This window comes from Uloborus diversus, chromosome 8 (genome assembly GCF_026930045.1).
Source record: "Uloborus diversus isolate 005 chromosome 8, Udiv.v.3.1, whole genome shotgun sequence".
In the NCBI taxonomy this organism is placed as follows: domain Eukaryota; kingdom Metazoa; phylum Arthropoda; class Arachnida; order Araneae; family Uloboridae; genus Uloborus; species Uloborus diversus.
In genome coordinates this window covers 30,378,881-30,405,603 of record NC_072738.1, presented here as the reverse complement: position 1 = coordinate 30,405,603, position 26,723 = coordinate 30,378,881, and the positions used below count along the sequence as shown (strand labels likewise).

The 26,723-nt window shown below is 33.7% G+C and overlaps 1 protein-coding gene across 2 annotated transcripts in view; it reads right to left on the bottom strand.

The window, feature by feature from the left end:
* LOC129227405 (uncharacterized) overlaps window positions 1–26,723 on the bottom strand; it is a 143,265-nt gene that overhangs the window by 85,389 nt on the left and 31,153 nt on the right. For both annotated transcript variants that reach the window (XM_054861958.1, XM_054861957.1), the window contains exons 2-3: window positions 20,824–21,026; window positions 7,981–8,256 (exon numbers count right to left, since the gene is read on the bottom strand). In XM_054861958.1, coding sequence (XP_054717933.1) covers window positions 7,981–8,256; window positions 20,824–21,026 — 479 coding nt within the window. The remainder of the gene's footprint in view (window positions 1–7,980; window positions 8,257–20,823; window positions 21,027–26,723) is intronic.

Sequence of the window (26,723 nt, the reverse complement as noted above, 5' to 3'; positions counted from 1 at the left end):
TTACATGTTAGTAGATTAGGTTTTGTAATTTCCGGAAATTGCGCCAAGATTTCAGAAAAAATATTATTTTTGTTTAAAGTGCTTACATTTGATTCATCAACTGACGACGTAATTTCACCAATAATGCTTAGTTTAGTTACACCATCAACTAGTTTTTTGTTTTTAATATCAATCAATAAATTAAACCTGTTCAAAAAATCTGCACCTAAAATACCTTTACTAACTTTGGCAATGATGAACGGAGATTGGAAATCACGGCGAAGACCTAAATCTAGTGTTAAAATTTTGTGTCCGAAACACGGAATTTCAGTACCATTTGCGGCATAAAGTTTAAAGTCACTACTTACTTTGTCACTAGACGTCGCTGGAATCAGACTGACATCCGCTCCACTGTCGACAAGAAATTTTAAACCAGTCCTTTTATCATTTACAAAAAGTCTATAAGTGAATTCACGGCAGTTTCCAAAATCTTCAGCAGCAGAATTGGCCGTTAATTCTGATTCTGCTGCACTGTAAAAAAATTCAGAAACGTTACTGAGTATTTCCGTGCAACGTTTCGGTATTTCAACGGTTTTTATCCACTTCCTGGAAATATCAAGTATCATTGTCAAAAAGTTTCCTGAATGGCTACAAGTTGCAGGAATGCAGACTTCTCTCTGTTGAAAAAAAATAGTTATAGCTCCCAGTTTAAAGATTAACGGAGAGTATTTATAAGGTGTTTCGACTAAGGGTGTTTAAGCTCCCAAAGAGGACGAAAAAGTCTTAGGACTACTTAGCTTTGCAAGAATTGCAATTCTGGCTTAGCTTAGGCCATGATTGCAATACTGCTCATATAGCTGTTATATTTACCCTAATTTAGATTACTAAAGTTCTAGAGACACGACTGGCTTTAAACGGGAAAATTTCTGGATTTCTCAGGATAATTTCAAGAAGGTTACTGAGTTTTAGCGGAAAACATTCCTGGTTTTTGCGAGATATGTTACTGGCTGAAATTGGGCACGTCAGCTGCCTAATATTTTCCAGGAACGCTTCTGAATCGTTTTTACAGTGTGCGCATGGGAGTTTTCCTGGTTTTTCCAGTTACAAGGTGGTTTACATTTTTCCGGAAAGCATCTTGATTTAAAAGTAAAGTGATAGTAGCACAATTTTCCTTTTGGGTTATAACGCTTCCGACTTCTACTTCTATCTCTTGAAAATGATCGGTTATTTCTTTCTGTACTACGGCTTCTTTCATTTGCTTGGCGATGAAAATGCAACTCTTCAATCCGCCGTTCTAACAGAGATACCTTTTCTAATAATAGCGAAACAGTATTTGGCGACGCGCCAGAGTCCTTATTTTCACTTGAATGGACTTCGTATAATTCAGTCTGTGGATGAATAATCTTATCAGCCATAATCGCCAATTTATCGATATTTTCATCACTAACCGCCAATATATGCTTAATATGATGCGGAAGTTTTTCCATCCATAATGTTTTCATTACAGTCTGAGAAATGTCATTAGTCGCCAAAGATTTCATTTTATGCAACAGATGACTTGGCTTTAAGTCACCGATTTCCACGCCAGCAAAAAGACGTTTCAATCGTTTGCTTTCGCTTTCTTTGAATAAATTTAACAAACGTTCTTTTGTAAGTGAATATTTATTCTCGGATTTATCAGCGATAATGTCCCATATAGTTTCTAAATATTTCGGCTCTATCTGCGAAACGATGTAATTAAATTTAGTTGCTTCATTTGTTATATTATTAATTTGGAACTGCGCTTCTATTTGAAAAAACCAAATTTCAGGTTTTTCAGTCCAAAATGGGGGAATTTTTATGCTCACCTTCATAGCTTCGGAAGAATTACCGCTATATGACTGGCTTTCAGTCTTCGAGTTTTCATTTTTTTCAGAACTTGACATCATATAAAAAGAAAGTCCGGGTCACCAAAAAATGTGGCCGCTAGTATTTCTTCTTTATAATATATAACACAAATACACAAAAATCAACTCAAGTTTCCATTATAACACTTTTATTTTATATTCCTAGCGGCTGTTATTTCTATGGAACGTCTACAACCATTTCTCATTTTTCACAACCACGTTTTCCATCAACGTGAAAGTGTCATTTATCTATTTTCCAAAAATTAATCAAGGCTGTGCTATGTCCCCTACAGTTCTGTTTAATTTCGCCACTAACATTCATTCAGATATGGCATTCTACGATCCGTCAAACGTATATAATTACAAAAGGTGTAAATGTTTTTTAAAAAAAATCATCTGTTTCTAAATGAAATTAAGGGCGGTATTGCGCACATAACTGCTTGTCGTCTGTTTTTAAGAAGTAGTTTCCTTTTATTCATGATGATAATAGTTATTATTTTTTTAACTAAATAAATTTTATTTTGGGCTCTAAACAGATATTTGTAAGTGTTACTGTAGAGTATTAATAATAAATTTCCTTCATTATAATTTCTTTTCTTCATTTCCATACAACATTGTTGAATGACAGCTTCACTGTTTTTTAAAGAAGCGGCAAAAGCAGTTGGTTCTACTATTTTTTGTATATTCAAAAAACAACAGATGGCGCTACAACATCTGCACACTTTAAGAGAAAAAATGAGGTTGTTTCCTCCAGTCAAAAGTAGTACTTTTAGTCACTGAAATTGATAGAATAAGTTAAAAAAAGAAAAAAAAAAAAAAAAAAACACGGACCCAGAAAATTCTTTCATTTTCCCAACAGTTATTTTTTAATTAATTTTTTAAATTGTCCGATTTTTCAAACAAGGCGTGGTCCTGATGACGTCACAAATGATACTCTTTGGCGCATCTTTGTACCACGTTTCCACGTTATGATAATCAAGAAGCGAATTCTTCTTTCTTTCTTTTCTTTTGGTGCTTAATTTCACTGGTTTATTTTGATGAGGACTACAATCTGAGTGCTTGCCTCCCTTACGCATGATATATTTTTTATTAAAATTGCGCTCTATGCTTGCTACCAACCATATCGTTGCCAATACACGTGAGTAAAGATGCGAAATAAATATTTTGATATGCGAATGGCAACACAGAATGGCATTTTATCATTTGTGATGTCACCTTAAACAAATCATTCAAAAAAATAGTTAGATCCTATGTTTTTAAGCATGTTCTTTCAGAAAAAAATACTTTTAAAATTTTGGAAACGACTCCATTCTACTTATAATTCGAATTACGTACATTTTTCAGTTTCTCATTTGCGTGCATGCATATTCTCTTATCCGAAATAACGTTTATCTCTACCGAAATTGAATCAAAGTAATCCAACCAATTATGTGTTCCTTTAAATCTCCACGGAGGACGCGCTACATAACTGTGCCCCCCCCCCCCCCTTTCAATTCAGCTTTCCACAATATTTTTCTTTACAATTTTCAATAGAATTGCTAACATTATTGTACTGATGTTCATTTTAAATTTGCACTTTCATCTACACTCTATTTCTTCAATATTTTTTTTTTTTAAACATTATAATGGCTCACAGTGGTATCACATCATGAATTTTGACTGAAACTGTTTTCTGCACACAATACATATGAATATGTATAACCTAATGAACTATAAAATACTGTTTTCTGCACTGAAACTGTTTTCTGCACACAATACATATGAATGTGTATAACCTAATGAACTATAAAATACTGTCTTAATGACAAACTCGTATGCTGAGGCATGCATGCGTGTTTATTGATGTGGAGGGAATGTGGGAGGCTAAGTGAAATATCGGCGCAAAGTGAAATGGTGAAATATTTACTCTGCTTTTAGCGCCACCTATCTAGTAATATTTTAACTATACAGTAACACACGTAGTCTATTTCAGTCAAAAAAAAAAAAAAAACTCTAAAAACCAAGGAATATGATAACACAAGTAATTTTCAAAGATTGATATTCATTTTGTAACATTTTGTTGGAAGTAAAAAATCAATTTTGTTATTTTTAAATGATAAAGTTTTTGCAATTAACGTTAAAATACTATTTGAAACATACTTATGTTTAGTGCAGCATTTATTTGTTCAATATTTAGCTTATTTGTACTTTAAATGCTTTGTAGAGTTAGTCAAGTGCATGCGGGCCAAAGTGGTTGGGGCAAAGTGAAATATAGTTTGTTTCATTTACTTATTCAATCTTTTATCAAATCACTAATGTATTCATTTTTTAATTATATTTCATGTGCATTCCTTTATTTAAGAATTTTCTCATATATTTCTTCATTCATTCACTTATTTTCGTATCCATTCGGAATTGTATTAACTGATTTATTTTTGACAGAAATTTTTGACATTATTTTTTTCAGAAATGTTTAACTCATTAATAAACTTTTTTATTTATTTATTCCGTTTTTATTTCTTTTCCATGCATTCATTCATTCTTTTATTTACTCATTTATTTGATCAAAAATATCTTTAATAATCGAATAAAAAATATTTCATTAGAAAAATGTTTTATTTTTGAAAAATTTCCACCTTTTTTTCATGGTACAAATTAACTGCCCTAAATGAAATAATTGTTTCAATGAAAGTTTCATCATAAAATATGTTGTTCTTACTGATCTTCTAAATCAGTTGTTCCCAACCTTTTTCACTTCGCGACCCCCTTTTCAATAACTAAACATCCCGCGACCCCTATATTTCCCCTATATAATATGTGCGTGTGTGTTTCTGCTTCGGCGCAGGCATTGCGCAATGCGCATATTTGACATAATAGCTCAAGGTGTTTGAGATATTTTATATAAGCTTAATAGTTTTTTTAGTCAACAACAATTGTAGAAATAAAAAAAGATAAATCTTGATAATATTGAGCATATATTTCTGTACTTTCAAAATTCATGCGTCCTAGCAGTAGAGAATGCACTCCACTGCTATGACACATGAATTTTGCAAGGTTTGGTTTTTTCCAACTGTCATTGAAGTGAATGAATATATTTTCATTTAACAAGGCCGTCGTGAAATCAAAAAATTGGGTGGAGGGCGTTTGGAAGACTCTCTCATTTTTTTTTTTTTCAAACGTATGTTTAGCAAGAGAGTCCAGATTTATGCTTGAAGGCAGGAAGGGGGAGGTGTCATTACTGGCATATGAGTAATTAAATTAAGAAAACTGCGTTATGTAAGCGGAGAAAGAGAATTAACAATAAGAATCTACAATATGTGTAACATTCGCGATGGTCCTACATTGGAAATTGTAGTGCTAAAATTGCAATTCACGCGACCTCTGGTGATATTCGGAGGAAGAGAGTTTCAAGGACTTTTTATATCGTTATGTTCAATTTTGAATTTTAACTACTTTGTTACCAATTGAATTCTGTCTCATCCATTTTATTCTTAAACTCCAGAATTTTTAAAATGAAGTTAAGCATTGAAAACAACTTAGCAAATGTTTTTTTTTAGTAGTGATGTTTCCCTCTAATTGGTAACTATTAATTTCATTTAATTAAGTTCAATTAACTACAAGCTACAAGTACCTATACTTACACTCTAATGATAGGGGTCCGATGGCTATAAATTTTGGGAAGCCCTGCCTTAAACCAAAGCTTAAGATAATCTTAGAGGACGTCAGGGGGTTAGGTTCTCTATAATGAGAGGGGGTAGGGTTGCTGTAGCCCCATTGCCCTTCTCCTGGATTTGCCATTGTGCTCAAGGATTGATGCTACTCTAAAATGATGCTATTTTTCGCCTATGTATTTCGATTTTTCAACTATTTCGCGACGCACAGGTTGGGAACCCCTGTTCTAAATGAAGGAACGTTAATGAATTTATGAGCAAATAAATGCGTAAGTGTTTCAGTAAATGATTAAATGAGTAAACGCAATAAGCTATTTCTTCACCCCATCCATTTCGCCCCGCATGTACTCGACTACTTGAGCAAAATATTTAAAATATTAATAAGCTTAATATTAACCAAATAAATATTGCATCGCAGAAGGTCACAACTACTATTTAAAATGTTAATAACAAGATCTTTATAATTTTTCAATATCAAAAATAATTTTTGACTTGCAACAAATGTTACAATAAGAGCATCGATTTCTGAAAATTGCCTGTATTACCTTATGCTTTATCTTCGGCGGTATTTTTTTTCTGACTGGAATTGGCTACATGTGCAACTACATTGTTAAAATATTACCATATAGGTGGCGCTAAATACAGAGTAAATATTTCACCTGTTCACTTTGCCCCCACATTCCCCTACTTAGTAATATTATTAGAACTTTATATTAGAACATGTATATAAATATTCCAACGTTTTGGAATCTTCATGAGATTAACCAACAGATTTTTTTTTCCGCATAAAAGAAACAAATTTCGTTTTCAGAAACGTGCGTTCAACTCTGAAAGCGACCATGCTCAAAATTATTTGTAGCATAATTCTACTGAGAGAGGGTAAGAGAGATTTAGCTCATGCTAGAAAAATCAAAGTTGGTAAACGGGAAGCTAGACTCAACCAGGGGCGCCACGATCTTGAATTTTTGGGAGTGCAGACATTCTCAATTCGCCGAATGGAAATCCAAATTTATCTGAATGACGATAATTTTTCTGAATGAAAATCCAAATTTTACCGAATGATGATAAGTTTGCCGAATGGAACTCCAAATTTTACCGATTGATGATAATTTTGCTGAATAGAGCACCAAATTTTGCCGAATGGTGATAATATTGCTGGAATAGAGCTCCAAATTTTGCCAAATGGTGATAATTTTGCTGAATAGAGCTCCAAATTTTGCCGATTGATAGTAATTTTGTTGGAATGGAACTCCAAGCTTTACCGAATAGTGATAATTTTGCAGAAGCGTCAGACAAAATTTGACGAAAAGGGAAATTTTTGAAACGCCTCAGTCACATCCCATCATCGGGGCGCTCCTGGAAGTAGTGTAACTTCAAATTTTCGCCCCTACCCCCCCTCAAAATCTGATTTTGGGCCCCCACCTAAAAATCGTGTTAATCTATATTTGTGGTACAATTCTTCGACGCAGTTTCTTTTTTAAACGAACACACACATATTATTTGCGTAACTATAATGTATATAAGAGAAAAAAAGGGAAACAAACGAGCTTTTAGTTTAGAAAGGGATGATTAGCTAAAAAATCCTGAGAATTCGTCACAATGAAGAGAAAAATAATGAGCAATATGAATTTAATTGTAAATATTTGTACAGAAATGGGGGGATGGAAGGGGGGGCTGCAAGATGGCCCCGAAAAAGGGTTTGAGCTCGGGCCCCCAATATCGTAATCGGAGACGCTTGGTCAATAGATTCTGGGGCTCAAGGGCCTCAGAAAAAATACAAGCATTTAAAACTAAGTTTGATTTACGGCAAAATTTTATACAATTGAATGAAAACAAAGCTCAAAAATTTTCCATCCTCTTCTGACTTCGGCCCACTCCGCGTTGAGGGGTCTTGAGACACGTAGTTACACCACTGGCCCCTGGGCTACGGTATTTCAAAAATACATGTAAAAGAAAAAAGTTTCTCCTAGATAACAGGACACCCCTCAATATGTTTACACTTGTGGATTGTAATATACTGGAAGAATTTTAGCTTCCTATTTCAACCGAAACAGGGTGCTCAACCCTCTCCCCCAAACTTCATAAGTATGGGGAGAGTGGTTAAAAAAATACTTCGAACAGAAAAAAACAATGCTACATATTATATTATGGACTCGAAATATGCATATACATTGCAATAAAACAATTATTTACAAAAAAAAAAAAAAGGTGAAGAAATTAAATATTTTTCAATTTGTTGCATTTTCTATGATACGGCTAATGTTAAATGGAGGGGTCATTGAGCACCGTCTTAAATTTGAGTAAAAAGCTAAAACTTTTACAGCATAATACTCTTAGCAAGTGTAAAAAAAAATAGGGGTGTCCTGGACTCTAGCTGAAAAAAAGTTTTTTTTGAACCCCTCTACCCTGAGCTCATCTAGTTCTGGACAGAATTTCCCGTTCAGTTGCATCAAGGAAATTCTTACCTCCTCCTCCTGTGGATGGACTGTGTTGCCACGGCGGATCCAGTGGTTGGTCCTCCCACAGCGTACCTCCAAGGTACCGAAGCAGCTCCTGGTAGGTGATAGTCGTAGTGTACCGCAGTTTGATACACGACGTACCCATCGTGCTGCACTTTGGGAGGTCCTTCAGGAAGCAAGTTTCCATTGGGTTCCAGATCTCCATCTCGCTCGTCGACAAATACTGAAGTGAAGTTGAAACGGCGGGCTTTGGCACTGCTCACGACTTGGTAGATATGTTCACTGGAATAAAGTTAGTGAAAGCTGTCATTTTTATCTCAGAAAACCTACAGGGTGTCCTAAAAAAAGACTGACTGTTTTCAAAAAATTTATAACAGGAGAAAGGTTAATGATGGAAATCAAATTCTTGCAGAAAATTCATGTGGTGGGCGCTAAATCCCCCCCCCCTCAGAGTTCCAAATTTTAGTTCAAAAATGTTTCAATAGGTGGCGCTGCAGTTAGCAAACCTGTAAGTCAAAAAAGAAGAATTGAAATTCATTGTCTTTTCCTCCGATTGCGACATTCAATTACAGCCGAAGATTGTTTGAAAATATTGTTTTGTTCTTTTGGTCATTGTTTTTGAAAAATTATGATGTTATTTTCTATCTTTTTTTGTAATTTACGGGCTTACTGTCTGCAGAGCCATCTATTGGAAAAATTTTCAACTAAAATTTGGAACTCGGGGGGGGGGGGGGAATTACGGTTCACCACGAATTTTCTACAAGAATTATTTTTTATCATTTACCGTTTTCCTGTTACAAATTTTTGAAAACAGTCAGTCTTTTTCAGGACACCCTGTATATTCTAATATTATATATTTGACTAATAATTCACTTCTTTTAGACTGAGACATGCCATCTGTATTCCACTGTAACATATTTAGCTTAACTCCGTCGCATCCCTGTCGATCACATGGGTACTGCTTAGAGCGCATGCCAAAGTTGTAGACCATTTTGTCGGTTTAACCGTTGCCCAGAATGCACCACATGGAGGTAGGTCTACAATGAGAAGTGGACATTCGCCACCTGCACACTTACACTGAGTTTTTCAAATGGAGCCTGTGCGACCGTCATAGACAGCTAATATTTTACTGTATTCCTTGTTCAATGTATTGTGTTTGTATATTTTCCATTTTGTTCTTTATCTCTTCTGATTGCTGCCAGCTATGTTAAATTAAAAAAAAATATATGTTTCTATAAAAGAAAACAAGCAGGTACCAAACAGCTTGTTATAGAACCCAGAGACTGCAGTTTCGTCTAAAACAAAATATCTTCATTTATGATGTTTGATTTCATTCAACACATGCGACGCGATTAGAGCTTGACAAGGGAGAGAACTGGAAGCAGAAACGGACCGCTTCATTTTCTAACTGGTAAAATCAGCGATAATGCAGAAGTAGTAAAGTCTAGTGTTGTTTCCTACCTATTAGTGGCCCGTTTCCACTTCGATTTCAAGCGCCATTTTTCCGTGGTCAAGCTTGGTTCATTAAAAAAGAAAACCGCTCGATGATGTGGCATGAAGTTTCTAGTTTTCAATTGCATTCAGTCTTTTTGAACACTGTATCGTATTATGCACAGACATAAAACTTTCTGATTACTATTTTAAATTTTGTTGATTTCTGAGCCTTTCAGAAATTTTCTTTCGGTAGAAAACGCATTAAATAAAATATGTGTTTTCATCAGATATTAGAATTTAGATTGGTCAATATTTATAATGAATTCATTGGCTTACATCAATAAGATGCTTTTCCTTCACCAAACAAAATATTTTCTTCACATAAATCTTAGAAGTATTTTGAACGGTAAAGACACCTTTTGTTATTTAGAGATTTTGAATGTAGTTGTTTGTAAAACATTTTGAATACGTAATTTTACATATTACTTGCTTTGTGTACTTACTTTCTTGCTTTTTTTTCCTTTTCACATAAGAAATTAAAGTCACTAGCCTCACTTTTATGCGAGACACAAGTTCATTTTTTTAAATACAATTTCCAATAACTCTCCTCCCTCCAGCCCTCCCTTTTTCTACTGAACTCAAATACGTTAAAAGTTCGACATACAAATTTCTACACACATCCATTAAAAGGGTCAACTTCCGCGTTTCTCAGTAAACCAAATGATGGGTAAGAGACCGTTTGAAACGATGAAAAAGATACCAATTTTTCTGGAAGAAATAAATTCAAATTAATGGATCTCATCTAATATGTGCTGTATTTCCAGCTAGATTTTATTAGGCAGACAACATCTATGGATAAGAACACGAGCCCATATTCTATGATTGAAAGAAAGCTTTAAGAGTTTGAGCTTGTCTACTGAAAAGTCTCCTTTTTAGCCACGCCAATCCAATCCAATAATATAGAATTTTTCCAGGGGGGGGGGGGAGGAAGCGATGAATGAGTATGTAAGTGGTTTGATAAAAAGATTTAATTTTGTGAATGAAATTAACTATTTCACTTTGCCCTATCCACTTTTCCCAGCATGCACTTGAGGAACAGTACAAAGCATCTAAAATATAAACAAGGTTAATATTAATTAAAGAAATACTGCACCGAATATAAGGATGTCTCAGTTAATATTTAAAATGCTAATAACAAGCATTTTATCACTTAATTTAAAAAAAATTGAATTACATCAAAATATTGGAACATCATTATCCATTTTTTAAAATTGCTTGTGTTATCATACTCTTTTTTTTCAGAGGTATTTTTTTTCATGACTGGAGTGGACTATATGTGTTAAATATTACTAGATAGGTGGCGCTAAAAGCATAGTAAATATTTCATCATATAACTTTGCCGCACATTCACCTGCTATAGCTTTGAGGGCGAAGATATATCAACGGGAAAAAGTTCTAAAAACTAAAGCTGCGTGGACGTTGACTTTTTTTTCGCACGTGGATATTGTCAAAGCTAAAAATCTAAGATTCGAGAAACCTTCTCGACTAAACTACCTGCATTTCCTCTTATTTATGTAATATCCTCCCCCCCCCCCCCCCGAAGTTTGGATTTGAAAAACTGACAGAAAGTACTTCTGGAAAGCTTTTTCAACATATGGTTTGCAGATTTATCTAATCTTGGATCGAAAAAAAGGGAATCTTATGGTTTCAGTGAAAGCGAGATCAACGAAATATTGATTCTTTCAACAGAGTGGCGCAATGGGCTCTAGGCTTCGGTATTGGTTAAATATTTCTGTATACAAACATTGTATACCTTAGATAATGCCACTCATCGGCTCTAGCTTGAATCAAGGTTTTTAAAGAAATGTGTGGGAAAAGATTTTTCAATTGATTTCGAGCATGGATTTTTAATGTTTGTTTTGCAGCCAATTTTGTCTATTTTGTACACTGCCTCGGCCGAAATTGATTTCGTTATTATTACTTTGATTATTTCTGCCATTTTTTTTCACAGTAAAATCACACTTCATCAATAACCGATGCAACGATAAATCGCTCTATAACGATACATTGTTATTAAAAAAAGCAGCTACGTGACTGACCGACGGAAACTATGCTTTTATTGAAAAACATAAGCTTATAATGTTGACGGTATATGGAAATAACAAATCGAATTAAGTTTCAGTTAATGCAGTTAAATTTTTCAATTCAATATTATCGACGTCAACAAAATAAGCTAATTTTATTTAATAAAAGCATAGCTTCTGTCGTCCAGCCCGCGACTTCCTTTTTTTCCCCCCCAAATATTTAAAACACATTAATCTCCCGGACGGTTTTGAACCACTAATCTTTCCTTTACTAATCGAACATGCTAACCCGATTGTACTATGGCGGCTTCGCTGCAGATTAGTCGTTAGACGAGTTAATGTAAACAAAGCTCTTGAAAGTTTTTAACACTGAGCAATATGTTTTCCTTCGTTAGACGGGGCTGTAATTTTCAATGACGAGAAACTCATGGAACAGCTGTTATATATTAGCAATTTTATTAATGAAAATGATCCGGAAAAAATAATATTTCTTCATCAGTTGAAACTTCTATGCTATCTCTTTATCAAAAAATGTTACTAGTGCAAAAAAAAAAAAACTTTCTAAACAAAAATTACGCATGTTTCTGAGCATTTTCATGCAAAAAGCATCGTTTCATTGAAAAAGTTTAATAAGTTTAAATTTTTAAAAAGTCTTCTGATTTTTGGATCACCTTGTAAATAGTCTAATGCAAATTATTTTATGCGAAATTTCTACAAAGAGATTCATTACAAACATAATAGTTTTATTTTCTTCCCTTTCCTTTCTCTCCCCATCACTTCCACATAAGAATAGTGAAAACAAAAAGAGAAAGATGCTGAAGTTGAGGAAAGATATCAGAAGTGGCCCAACCATGCAAAAAATGCTTCAATGCATCAAAAAGCATAACTTATTTTTATTTCTGACTGCAGAAGTGATACAGATTCATCGTATTTGGAAGCCTTTTAACCACCTACACTGCTGACAGAGCACTAATGGCCGCCATCTTGACAAGAATTGCAAATAAAATTGACTGGTCGATCATTTTCCACCTACTTAAGATAACTCCAGCCATTTTTTTGCCTTCGCGTATGACTCAATTTCTTTCATTCAAAACAAAATACTGAACCGTCCGTGCTGCGACAAATTATTCGAGCTTTTATTGAAAAAGCGGAAACTGTTTAAGAATTCGGCCGGCAGACGGAAGCAATATCTTCGCCATTTTTACGAGCACTTAATTTGTCTTTATTGCCTATTCATTCGTTGCTGTCTTTAGTGTCAACTTCTTCTGCGCGTGGGAGGGGAAAAGAAAAGACAGGGTGGAGGAACTTAAGTGACTTTAAAACGACTGATATGTTTAGGCATTCATATATTTTTAAAACGGTCTCAAATATTCGTTTTGGATTACTTTATATGCGAATCGTGCTCAGAGATTGCACATTGCTTTTTTAGAATGTTGTACAGGGTGTTTTGTAAGGACAGACTTATAGAGGGAATTTCTTTTGAAAAACTATTTTTAAGATTAATGAATAATTCTATTTGAATTTCGATCCCTATCCCATCAATTCCCCCCCCCCCCCTTTTTGCACAATATTGTTAAAATGACGTAGGTGGCGCTAACATCGGATACTGAAAATCGCGTCTACGAAACAAAAATCCCCCAGAGATGCCGCAAGGAAGGTTTCGAGGGTCAAACCTCCAGATAACCTCCCACAACTTGGTTTTGACACATAACAACAGCTCTTAAGTCTACACAAGGGCTGTTATGACCTAACCGTCACTTTCGAGAAGGTAAATTCTGGCTGCTAGGGCTCGGTCCTAAGTTGAAAATCGTTTAAATATTCTCAAAACTACGAAAGGTGAGCAAGTAGAAGCAGAGTAATGTTGTGAAAAAAAAAAGTTTTCAGGTAAGGATCAAAATTTTCAAAAAAAGAATTATGTTATGTTCAAATCTAATGTTTTTTTTAAATGAATTTTCTTTGGAATTGCAAGACTTTATATATAGTGTAGTGCCCATAGTTTGAACATCTTTGAACTTTTAACTTTTGTAGCATATTGATCATATGTTTTCCGTTTGAACCAGGTATTGATATTTTGATTTGTGTACTTTCAAAAATAAAACAAAAAAATGTTCATTGTTTCAAATTAATTATCCTCCTCCCTGACTTGGGACACTTATCATCTCGATTTTACTTTTATGTATGCAGCAATAGATAATAGTCTGGGACACAGGGCGGATACAGAAAACCATTTTAAGGTGGGGGGGGGGGGTGTCATGCTGAAAAATGACCCCCTCCCCTCCATAAACGAACCTACGGTTTTCGGTACGAAAAATTTCTGAAACTGCTTGGGGGTCGATAGAATGCCCCAAATCGGCCAGGAAAAAGGCACCTAGTTGGGAATAAACGTTGAAAATTAATTTCAAAAGCAACGAAACGAAGAACTAGTAGTTCAAAATATTTACTTTTCAAAAATAATAAAGGAATTGAAAAGATACTGTAATTGTTTACACATTCGTATTTTCTGCAAAAAGTGTTTCAACACAATGTGGATGGATATTGTTGTAAAGGCTCGGGGGGGGGGGGGGGGGGGTCATGACGCCCATGACCCTCCCCTTGTATCCGCCACTGCTGGAACACCGATTTTCATTTTAAAGAAGTTTAATTTTCGACTGAATACTGAACAAATATCATTTCATAGAAATAATACATTCATTTCAACTTTCAGATTTCAAATTGCATGCTTGCCTCAGAAAACCTTGATTGTGTCCCAAGAGTTCCCAATTCTTTTTGAATGCAATATTTTCACGTTCCCATTTTATTATTTTTTATCGAAGTATAAAAGTATTTGATGAGAGTGAGCCCAAAAAATCCCTTACGCAGCTGATTCTTAGCTCTCTATGTTTCTCCTCTCATATCTTTTCACATTCATTTTCAATCCTTCATAATACATGGAACTCAGAACAAATAAATTAGTCTCATCAATATTTTATATTCTCATCTATCATCCACACTCATTTTCGTTAGTAGAACTGACATTCGTAATAGTTAAGCAAAACGTCTTTTGTTCATCAATAGATTCCGAATTTTTTACCAATGTCAAATTTTGTCCTCTAACGATATGACACATTTACTGTTATAAGAATAAGCATCATTTTTTATAAAAATGTTCAACCACTTTTTTTTATCAATGCAATTATACAATTATTTGCGTAATATTCCTCGTAGACACTTTTTGTGCTTCATTACCCCAACTTAGAACAGTCCCCAAGTTTGCAATTTCTCAAATTTGTGTAGAAATTAGTTAAACTGAATTATTTAAGTGGAAATGAATTTGCACAAATATGGCACAAACATATATCCGAGATGAAGCGTGAAAAAAATTCAAACTAATGCTTCTCAGTTAGTGTAAGAACCTAATGTCATTTCCGACCTTTAAAATCGTATATTTTATAGAAATTTTCGAAATAATTAAACTCGCACAAAAATGAGATGTATCAAAGTTTAACACAAAGGGCCTCAAAATATGACAATTCATTTATTCTGTAACACCATTTATTTCTTACTAATGGAATACTTTCAGTTACACCACACCTCAAAACAAAATTTTGCAAAACGTCCCAAGTTAGGGTGTAGTTTCTCTAATACGCACTTGACTGCACTCCCTGTATATTTGAAACCAAACCAGTATTAGTTTTTTTATAAACCATTTTAATACAAATCCTAATGAACCACAAGTTTTGAGGCAGATTACGGGAACTTTTTTCAAAAAATAAATGAATAAATAAATAAATAATAAAAATAACAAATAAAAATTAAAAAATAAATTAATTAGTTAAAATAAATTAATAAAACTAATATTTAGCGACTGAAATAACTGTATCTCAAGTTTTGCGAAAACTGGTTCGGTAGATTTTGTGTATTGGACAAATAAACTGTTATAAATTTACTCATATTTTTAAATTTTACGATATATTTCATAAATATTAGACCTGAAGTTAGACCCTTTAAGGGTGGATATCTAGTTTCGTATCTTTAAACTTTCACGCATATAACTAGTTTTGCACGAATAGTCAATCATATGATGAAAATGCAAGGAAAAGGATCTAGAAAATTTACAAGGGAGGAGCGATTATTTTTATTACTTACTTTTTACTATGTATACTGCTTTAAAAATATTGATCACAAAGGTTTTGGACTTAATTCCGAAACAGTTCCGAGGTAGGGTCCCAAACCAAAACCTCCCTTCGTCCAACATTTATAAACTCGTCTAAATCTGCGTTTTTTAAACTTCATTTTTGAAAAATTACTGGTGGAGGGTTCCTGAAGGGAGCGGCGATCGCTCCCATCGCCTCTTTCTTGCATCCGTCCCTGTTAAAATATTCGTAATAGTTTCGAGGTTCAGGTTAACTTTTGATTTTTTCTTTATAGACATGGAAAATGGCACTGTCATTCAATTTTCATAAGGTAAGTTTTCAATTTTCTAACAGCGTTCAACAAATATGTTCAATAGTACAAAAAGAAAGGGTTGCAGTTAGAGATATGTTTAGCAGTTTAACAACCTCTGAAATAAGTTAAAATAACATGTTAAATTGTGGTAAAATGTTAATCTTCTGTAGTTTGAAAAACGATGTAATTTTAAACAGGGGGAGTGTGAGCCAAAGTTAAATAGTGGGGCAAAGTGAAATGGTGAAATATTTACTCTGCTTTTAGTTCCAGCTATCTGGCATTATTTTAACTATGTAGTAGCACATGAAGTCTATTAAAGTCAAGGAAAAATACCGCCGAAGATTAAAGCATATGATAATACAGGAAATTTTCAAAACTTCATACTCATACTGTAATATTTTGTTGTAAGCTTATGTATTTATATTTTAAATAGTTTGTACAATTTGTCAAGTACATGAGGGGCAAAGTGGATGGGGCAAAGTGAAATAGTTTATTTTATTCACTCACCCAATCATTCACTAAATCACTTACGTATTTATGTATTTATTAATTCACTTACATTCCTTCATTTGATAATTCACTTACTTATTCATTCCTTCACTCATTTTCTATTTAATTCGCTTTTTTACTCACCCATCTATTTTTCTTCATACATTAATTTCATTAATTTAAATTGTTATTCATGTATTGTTTCAGTGTCTTTCATCTATTCATTCAACCTTTTGGTTACTGATTCATTTGATTAAAAGTATTTTTTATAATCAAATAGAAAACATTTTATTTGAAAAATATTTCATTTTTCATTTTGAAAAAAAAAAAAAAAAAAAGTGAACATTTTGCACTTTTTTTTTTCTTTTTTCTTTGAAAGCTCTAATTTACAGCCAGAAATAAAAAATACTGTTTCATTGAAAGTTTTATTACGAAATACAATGATATTCTATACACTATTTCACTTTGCCCCACATTTCCCTACATAGGAATCTAGTATCTGAGAGTGGATTTGACGTCTTTCACTAAGTTACACTAAATGATCTCCTCTCCTATCTATAACGTTACTTCTATTTCATTGAATAATTTGTCAGAAAATTCGATTTTTATCATTCCAAGAAAAATAACACCTGAACCTTAAATAAAATAAAAGAGAGAGAGAGAGAGAAAATAACCTGTTTTTTTTTTCGAATCATTGTCTTTCATTTCATTTTTGTTTTCCGAATTTTTTTTCGTTGAAGTACATTTTGACCTATTTTTATTTTATACTTATATTGATTTAGAAAATACTGCTTCAATAATATAACAATTGTTAAAAAATGACCTCCAAATTAATCTCAAGAATTTGAATTTCAAGCACTACATAATGAGTTCATTTTCCTCATGAGATAAAATCGAACGGGCAATTTTTCAAGATAATCTTTCATTCGCGTATATTTCTTTTCTTTTCAACGCTAACACTAAAACCTTTTTTGCATAACCTTGCATAGCGTGGTTTAAATCAGATTTTGCATTGCCTTGTGGCGTGGCTTTAACCTTGAAGGAAGCACAGTTCAATATATTCTCAAAAAACTCCGCCTCAAAAGATACGGGTTTTATTTGTACGGGAAGATAAAAACTTCCAACAATTATAAAGAGGGAATATCAATGCTAAATTGTGTGTGGTGTTTCACTGGGCCATGCAACGAAGTAGTGTGTATTTGAGCGGTTAGCTGTTGTTCGATCAAACCGAATATTAGATTGACAAGAAAACTCGCCTTCAGCATGGAATCCCAAAATTTTGACTTTTTTGACTCGACCATTTAAATATCAAACCACTTTTGAATTAGCGTGATCAAAAAAAATCGATGAACAAAAAACAGATACATACATACTGAAACATATACACACACACAGGGGCGGATACATAAAACCATTTTAGGAGGGGTCATGCTGAAAAATAACCCTCCCCTTTGAAGGAACCTATGATTTTTGTACGAAAAATTTCTGAAACTGCTTGGAGGTCAATAAAAATAATAGAGGTTCATATTTTTCAAAAATAGTCAAAATGGATTCAGCATATTCAAAACGTGTGAATCCGTCAAAATTCTAAATGAGACAATTTTCGCGAATCCAACCTTTTTTCTTTTCAACTACATCAGTCTGGTTGTACTTTCTTCTACTAAAAATAGATAATGCTTATTTGAATGCTTTTCATGCTAGGGACTAGAGATACATGAGCTAAATTCATTTTTCGAGATCACTTGCGCAGCAGGAATGTTTTCTTCAAAGGAGTTGGAGGTTTGGTCATAGTCCTTACATGTAAACTGAACCGTCATTTTGAATTTTTCGGGGGGGGGGGGGGAGTGAGGGGGATGTATACTTAATGCAATTGTATCGGAAAACAACAAAAACCACTCCCACTTGTGTGTAAAAGCATTAACTTTAGAAAGCCAGAGGAGGGAGGGGGGGCGAAGGGTGTATACTAAATACAATTTTTTCGGGAAACAGCAAAAACCACTCCCACTTATGTGTAAAAGCATTAACTCTAGAAAGCCAGGCGGGGGGGGGGGGGGCAAAGGGTGTATACTTAATGCAAATTTTTTGGAGAATTTGTATATTAGGTATGCACTCTTTTATGTGAATGCATTTACACATAAGTGAGAGTGGAAAACAACAAAAACCTCTCCCACTTATGAGTAAAAGCTTTAACTCTTCAAAGACAGGGGCAATTGACCCCTGACCCCCTCTATATGATGGACCTTCACACATATATATACATATCGAGAAGGCCGCCGAAGGCTGCTAGTACCAGTATGCAAATTTCTCAAAGGGGTTTTCGTTGTACTAAAATGCAGAACCAATCTGGATTTTCAAAAAGAAAGCAGCAATAAATTGTTATCTCAAATTGGTAATCAGAATAAAATTTATGTTCCTCTCTCTCTCTATTTATTTTTAACCTAGTTTTTAGTGGAATTAATTATTTTTTAATTCCAATTCATCATGTGCGGAAACAGTGGGATACGTTTCAGCTTTTAAAGAGCAATCTGTACGTAAAGAAAAGAATAGATCTATTTTTAAGTTCTTGTGTCATTTTAAACCAATTTTTTCAGAAAAAAAAAGAAAAGGCTTTGAATAAACAACCCGCTCAATTAATGATATCAACTCTCCAAAATTCGTAATTACTTACTCGAAGCAATAACAATTACATGTGATTAAATTATGAAAGAAATCAGTAAGAAAATGGCAACGCATTTTTAATGATAGCAATTACATGCTTATTTTATTTTTTAATAACGTAATCTAGTTGATATGCCTGTTTTGAACAAAATGAGTCATTTAATATTAATATTAAATATGATGCAAATACCTGAGGTGTAAAAAAACCCGATAGGTTAAGGTCATGCCCACGCTTGAAGTTAAGTAATCGGAAAATTATAAGTAATTTATGAAAAAATGTGTTTGTTAACCACTGAAAATGAAACTGTACGAATACGGGGTTCTACTAGAAAATTTAGTTTAGTAGGGATGAAATTTATTTGAAATTTTTAAGATAATATTTGCTTCCAAAAAAAAAAAAAAAGCTCTAAGGCATGCGTAAATTTGATATAGACGCTCAATGAATTTCGCGAAAAAATTCTAATCAACAGAGTTAACACAGCAAAATTCAGCACCGCATAATTCTATTATTTAACTCATTTGTAACTTTATGGTTAATTTTAGAATGTGAGGAAAGAAACATTCGATAATTATTAGGGAATTAATTCATTCAATATATATTTAGTTTTCACTTTATCAGAAGCATTTTTAATATTCTGCAAACAAGTGCCATCTTTGAAAGTTTTCTTCTCTCCAAGTCATGATTATACATTTACTAGGCATGAAGAAGGCTGCTAATTGTTTCACCGCATTCAATTTCATTTCACTAAATCTGACATATTCAAAGCAGACACTGACATTCCATCAATATATTACGTCGTTTTATATGTATATATGTACCTAAACACTACCAATATTGCCCATACTGTACAGAGTAATTTGCAGAAGGAAAGTTAAGACATTATCTTGGAAGATGATTCCTCTTCAATATTTGAGAATATCTGTGAATGAGGGCAGTAAAATACAATTGCATTTTACGTGCCATAAAAATTTATTGCATCCATTAAAGAGAAATGTCTCCTGAATGGAATTAGCAAATGTAAAAGGGGTTCTGCGAATGGGAATTGTGATTGAAAATAAAAATGTACGTGTTAGATGGCACCTGTTATAAAGTTGTCTATTGAAGATACTCGTATCTTAGGTCTCCAACACACGAGGCGGTTATTTGAATCAACTTTTCAAAAAAGCTGCCAGTCAACAAGTTGACTGGGTGTTTTCGTTGTCCTCACACGAGGCAACTTAGCTGAATCAATTGTGCTCCTAAGCCGAATTTATTCGATCAGCTGCTACAGAACGCTGTTAAAGCTGAATCGAGTTGGCTTGACTAGTTTACTCGTGTGTGGAGCAAACGCTTGAAAGGTTCTCGCTGAGTTGAATTAACTAAAACATTGATTCAACTCATTGGGATGAGAATGGTGAGTTGACTGTAGTGTGAACGATGCCGGGCGATTTCTTCACTTTTCTACCAGGTTACTTTCTGATAACCGCCCATTCGAAAGTCGATTCAGCTAAATTACCTTGTATGTAGGAGGCCTTCAAGTGTCTGATAAGAGAGACGTTGAGATATTAAATGTGTTCATTGAAAATGTACCATTAAAGTCGCCCCAAAATGTTCGAATTGTGGCTTCATCTTACGAGGTGTTTGTTCACTGTCGTAAAACTATTTTACTTTCATTTACATTCATTACAAGTCCTACACACACACACACAGTCAAACACTTATTCACCGTTCATAAAATCAAATTCATTTTAGTGTAGTCAGCTTATAGAAGGGACTTACTCGGGATAATTCCTTACTCCCTTGCAGACTGTTCGTCCAGTGTCAGGACAGTATTGTGGGCCTGGGACGAACTTATGCTTCGCTTGAGGTTTGGGAAAAGTGTAGTCTGTGTAGTAGTAACTGCTGCTTGTGTAAGCTCTCCACCTTTGGGGACTAGGCAAGACAAGGGGAATGCACAGAAGAATTGCCAGCAATCGGCAAACCTGAAAATAATTAAGAAAACTTTTATTACACTGTCAAAAATTATCTGCTTCAAAATGAAAACATTTATTTTCTCATTTTTCCCAGCAATTTTGACTTAGAAATAAGTAAATGTCACATTTAAATTCAAGTAAGTGGACCATCTGATAAATAACGCCTGCGCTGAATGGAAAGCGGAAGTTCAATTTCTCACTACTTTTCACTGCAGACTTCTCACTGCTGTGTGAAATATTTTTAGTTCCCAGTTTAAAGATTCACTGAGCATATTTAAAAAGTGTAACGGCTTCCGTTCGAGTACGGTCCGTACGGCCAATTTAAGCTCCCATACAGAGCAAATAAGTACATGGACTACTTAACGTTGCAAGAATTAAAGGCGAGAAAAATACCTTATTCACGAATGTTACAACTTGTGCTTATTTTTGAAACATTCGTATTCTCAAACCAGTTCGACATGTTTTCATATTTGAAACAGACCTAATCTCAGAAATGAAACCATCTGTGCTTATTTCTGAGCAGACTGGTATTTCAAAAATGAGAATATGGTGAATCGTGTTTGAGAAGAAGGTATATTTCAAAAGTAAGAACTCTTGCTGTTCAGTTCTAAGCCAAATTGTCTCGGAGCCATTTTGTATACGTGATGTTCTCAAAAATAAGCGATTTTTTCTTAATTTTAAGGAATCTATTTTAACAGTGTACTTTAGAGAGAATAAACGAGAATTCCGAAGGTAGCAGAATCCGTTTTAATGAAAAATCATTTTTTGGATAAAGTATACAGTGGAACCTCGATTGACTGTACCTCCTTCGGTAAATATAAACTTTCGGATAAAAGAGGGGCACTTAAAGTTTCTGTTATGAGAAAGTAGAAGTTTGAACCCTGCATTGAAGCACGTACATATTTACAAAATACCTGCTGAGTGTGATGTGCTTAATTATATTACAATAGTTATTAATTACATTTTTTTTCAATAGCCAGAAATTGCAGCGTAAATTTAAAGAGACATAATGCAGTTAACTTAAATCATTATTGTGTTGTCTATTATGCAGTAAATTTATTTTTCTTTAATTTTAAACACGAGTATGTAATAGGATAAAAACGTAATATATTACTCTTTTTAAGAAGGTAAAAGTAATGGGAAGTCTGTGAAAAGCTCGGATTGATTTAATTCGGATGACTTAACATCCAAAACCTCACAGTATTGAGAAAGGTATTCCTCGAAATCCCGAATCACGTCCCTGCAGGCAATTGTTAATTTGTTTTAACTATTGTAAAAAATGTAACTGTTGCTTTATTGCACATAATATTCATACATTTTAAGACTAAGAGTTCTGGGTGGGGGGTTCGTAACCTCCCTGGGATGCGTGCTTTCTACGGAGTTCTTAAGAAGAAGCTCATTGAAATATCAAGGAAGTTTTATAGCTGGGGAGCTAACTAATGGAAAACTGCAACTTATGATAAGAAGATGCCACTTGGTAGGAATGTTGTAAATGACTATAACATTTAACATCATTTCTCTAATCATTTAAAATACTTTTTCTTTTTTTTTTAAGATAGACTATATTTTCAAATTATACCGTTCAATTAACGAATGACATTCTACCATGGCGTTCCTGTAATATCCATGTTCTTCATGTAATTCAGGCTCACAAATAAGGAACTACTTCGACAATACGGATATTAAATAATTACTTTTCATCCAGCATAAAAACACTCCAATGCCATGAGAACATTCCTACAAGATTCTTTGCCATCAAAGATCTTGAAGATCTTCCGTTACGCAAACACGTAGGTTGTGTGTTTGACAAGAACGGCACTTATATTCAAAAGAAAACAATGTTGAACTTGGTGTTCTCCTAACTGCGTTCTCGGCTTTTCACCACAAGACTTTTCCTACGAAAATTTTCCTCATGCTTGTATAGGGTGTGTCAATAACACCTCTGGGACTCCACCCAAGCCTTCGAATAAACTGGTTCAAATTTCTAAAAACGATTGTTAAAAGTGTTAAGAATTAATTGAAAATTCCATGTTTTTTTAATCGGCAGTGAAGTATCTAGTGATAAGAAAATCTATGTTTTTTCCTTTGTTACCTTTTGTTGCTAAGCTAATTAGCAGTTTCAAGTGAACGTAGTAGTAACTTGTGATTTAAAAACAAGAGAAAAAAATTGATGAGGAGAACACATGACTTAGTAAATTACGTATATATTTGACCTTTCAGCGGGTGCGCATGTTTGAGACATACAGGGGAATGTTAGGCGAAGTAAAGTGGTGAAATATATTCTGTATTTTTTGTGTCACATATCTGGTTATAGTAAAACTATGTAGAAACACATATTGTCTATTTCAGATAAACTTGGTCTCTGAATATCAAAACATATGATAATAACAGCAGTTTTCAAAAATTGATACTCTTTTTGTATTATTTCGTAATAAGTCAATTTTTTTTATTAAAAAATGATACAGTTATAAATTGAAAAATTTGTCTTTTTACCGCATCCTAATGACCAATTCTTTTTTTTTTTTTTTTTTTTTTTTTATGGATATGCCTCGTATTACCTAATCTAGAAAATCACCATTCATAATTTGACGGCTGAGCTTTTCCATTTCCATTCCAGTTCATTTGTAGAAACAAGAAATTCAACGTTCAGGGCCCGGTAGCAATTCATGATTACGAACAACATAGGGGAGGGTGGCACAAAGCGGGTTGATTTTCGAAGAACGCTCGAAAATTGTAGTTTTTGGCTTTTTATCGAAACAATTTTGGTTTTATTTCATAGCAGGGTTATCGAACTTCAAAATAAAAAGTTATTCGTGCATTATTTCAAACCCAATATTTATTTATTGTCAAATATTACAGACAGTTGAAAAACCCGCTTTGCCCTACCAGGAGACCCAAGCGGGTAAGCTAAACTAATTGTGATTTGGTACATTTGTCAATCAAATATGAAGTTATAAATGATTAAACTAGTTGACTAGCTACCTGCCGTTATAAAAAAATATATATGTAAAAGTTATACTTATCCAATTTAAAGTCAATCATTTGTTTATAAAACATAAAGAAATAACTGATTAAATTGATAGACTAATTAATTGCCATCATAAAAAATTACTTTTTGAAGTTATACTTATCCAATTGAAATAGAAAATCTAAGTCAGCACATGTTTCAAGAAATTATAATTAATTACATGATTAAATCCAAAACCCGCTTTGCCCAAAAGCACGTTTTTTATTTCAATAATTATAACCTTTAGTTAATAATTTTAAAAAAAAACGGAATGACCTTCGTAGTTTATAAGTGGATAGTGTCAGAATAACGTAATATTATTTACAGTCAAATTAATAAGCTGGTCTTCGACGAATCAAAAATTACAAAACTTCATTTTTTTTTTTTCAAATGTATCATTTTTTAAAAAATTTTAAGCCCGGTTGCGCCGTGCCGCTTCACTGCTGCTTTGCTGGGACTGATAATAAATCGGTGGTGTTCGGGTAAACACGATACACGTATTCATCTCCGCTTACACACCATGGGGGGGGGGGGGCATACGAAGGCCTATCCGCTTGGGGTGATATACCCGCTTTGCGCCACCCTCCCCTAATTTGAATTAGAGATGCCGAAACGCAAATGAACCTTTTTTTCTTACTTTCTACAAGTAAAGTATGCTCTCACTGAGCTAGCAAATGTTAAACTTTTAGCTCAAAATATTTTGTATGCATACGAATAGGTACAATTTTAGTCTAATTTATCCTACACAAAACGGCGTAGTCATCAAAGCACTTAAAATGTATAACTGGAAAAAAAAAATCTTATCTGAAATAGAGAAATATGTGTGAATATCGAGACCCACAATGCTATGGAAGCAAAGAATTTACTTTGCTGCGCGCTTATGCACACGTAAGATTTTTCATTGTCATTAAATCGTTCGAAAACATAATATTACAGTCAATCTTTATATCATAGAGGACATCCTATAATTTCTCTGTCAGTATCATTGAAAGGAGTAACAAGGTATGACAAAAATTTGGGTTGGGTGCTAGGTTATTTTTCAATCTTTATGCAGCAAAGGCAAATAAAAATGTAATTGAAAGTAATTACATACGATATTTGCCCTGAAGAGATAGGCATCTTCTATTATGACCTCAAAAAAAAAAAAAAAAAAAAAGAAAAAAGTAAAAAAACCTTGAACTTGATACATTTTTTGACTTGAATTTTAGCAGAAAGTAAACTGAAAGAGTGAGTTATAGTTTGTGTAACTCGAGTTTGATTTAAATAGTTCATTAAATTATACATAAACATAATTTTACAGCAGAACTCTCTTAAGTAAGAAATGATGTTGAAAACTGCTGTCTTCAAGAGTAAATTGTTTCAAAGCTCAAAAATTTTTTAAATTTTTGGCTTCACAGACGTTGATTTTGTCATTTCTCGGTTAATTTTTTTTTAGTGATCCAGCAAAATCAGATGATAGACTGATGTTAAAAAAATTAGAGTGCAAATTTAAACTTTTAATATTTTCTTTTCTGAATGCATCAATGTTTTTACTTCCTTTTACAAAAAAGGAAGTATTGTATTCGCGAAAAAATTTTCACTCAAAAATCGCCCTTAATTTCCATTTTGCTCACCCCCAAATGAATGTTGAGTTTTTTTTTCGATTCGACCACATGCGGAAAAGTGCCTAAGAATGTATAGACACGCGAAATATCCATTTTGACCATCACCGAGGTAATTACAACGACTTTTCTCGTGACGTCTGTATGTATGTGCGTATGTGTGTATGTGCGTATGTGCGTATGTGCGTATGTGCGTATGTGCGTATGTATCTCGCATAACTCAAAAATGGTATGTCCTAGAAAGTTGAAATTTGGTACATAGACTCGTAGTGGGGTCTAGTTGTGCACCTCCCCTTTTGGTTGCTTTCGGATGTTCCTAAGGGGGTCTTTTGCACCTTTTTGGGGGGAAATCATTGTTAATTTCGATGTAAACTCAAGTGGCGTTATAATTTGTCGGACACTTGGCGATATATCGCCAGTCTTTTGGTCGCCAAGTTTTGTCGCCAACCTGGCGACAAATTTGGCGGAGTTTTTTTTTTTTTTTGGTTTCAATTTGGCCATTGTTGGTGATATTTAGAGAATAAATATTGAATCACATTAAAATAGCGAATAATGGGGAAATGACATTAAATTGGAGTAAAAGGAAGTCATGTGATGCACACATCAGCTCGTTGTACATTTTAATTTCAGGGCATTGTATATGAAAAATACTAAGTGCCTCCGTTTTGTTATTTTCATACCATTTCCTTATTAAGCAGAAATATTAAGTAAAATATGTGGTATATCTAGGTAAAATTTTAACTGAATGATTCTCAAATTCAGATAAATAATAATTCGCTAAGTTAAAGAATTTATTTAAAAATACTCTTAATCAAGTGTCTGATTTTTTACCATTGAGAAAAGTTTTTTCTTCAAAGGGAAAGACTAAAAGATCTGAACCCTTTGGGTTAATTCCAATGGGAAAACCAATATACATTTTCGAAAGACATTTTGTTCCGCTATTTATTTTAGGCGAGTTTTTCATTTTTTTTCAATTGTAAGGGCAATAACCTTTTGACAGTTACTCCTATTCTACTCCACTAAAGATCACTTATTAAGTGGTATCCAAAAAGTGATTAACAATACCACAAAAATACTCATAACTGCTTTTCCAATCGA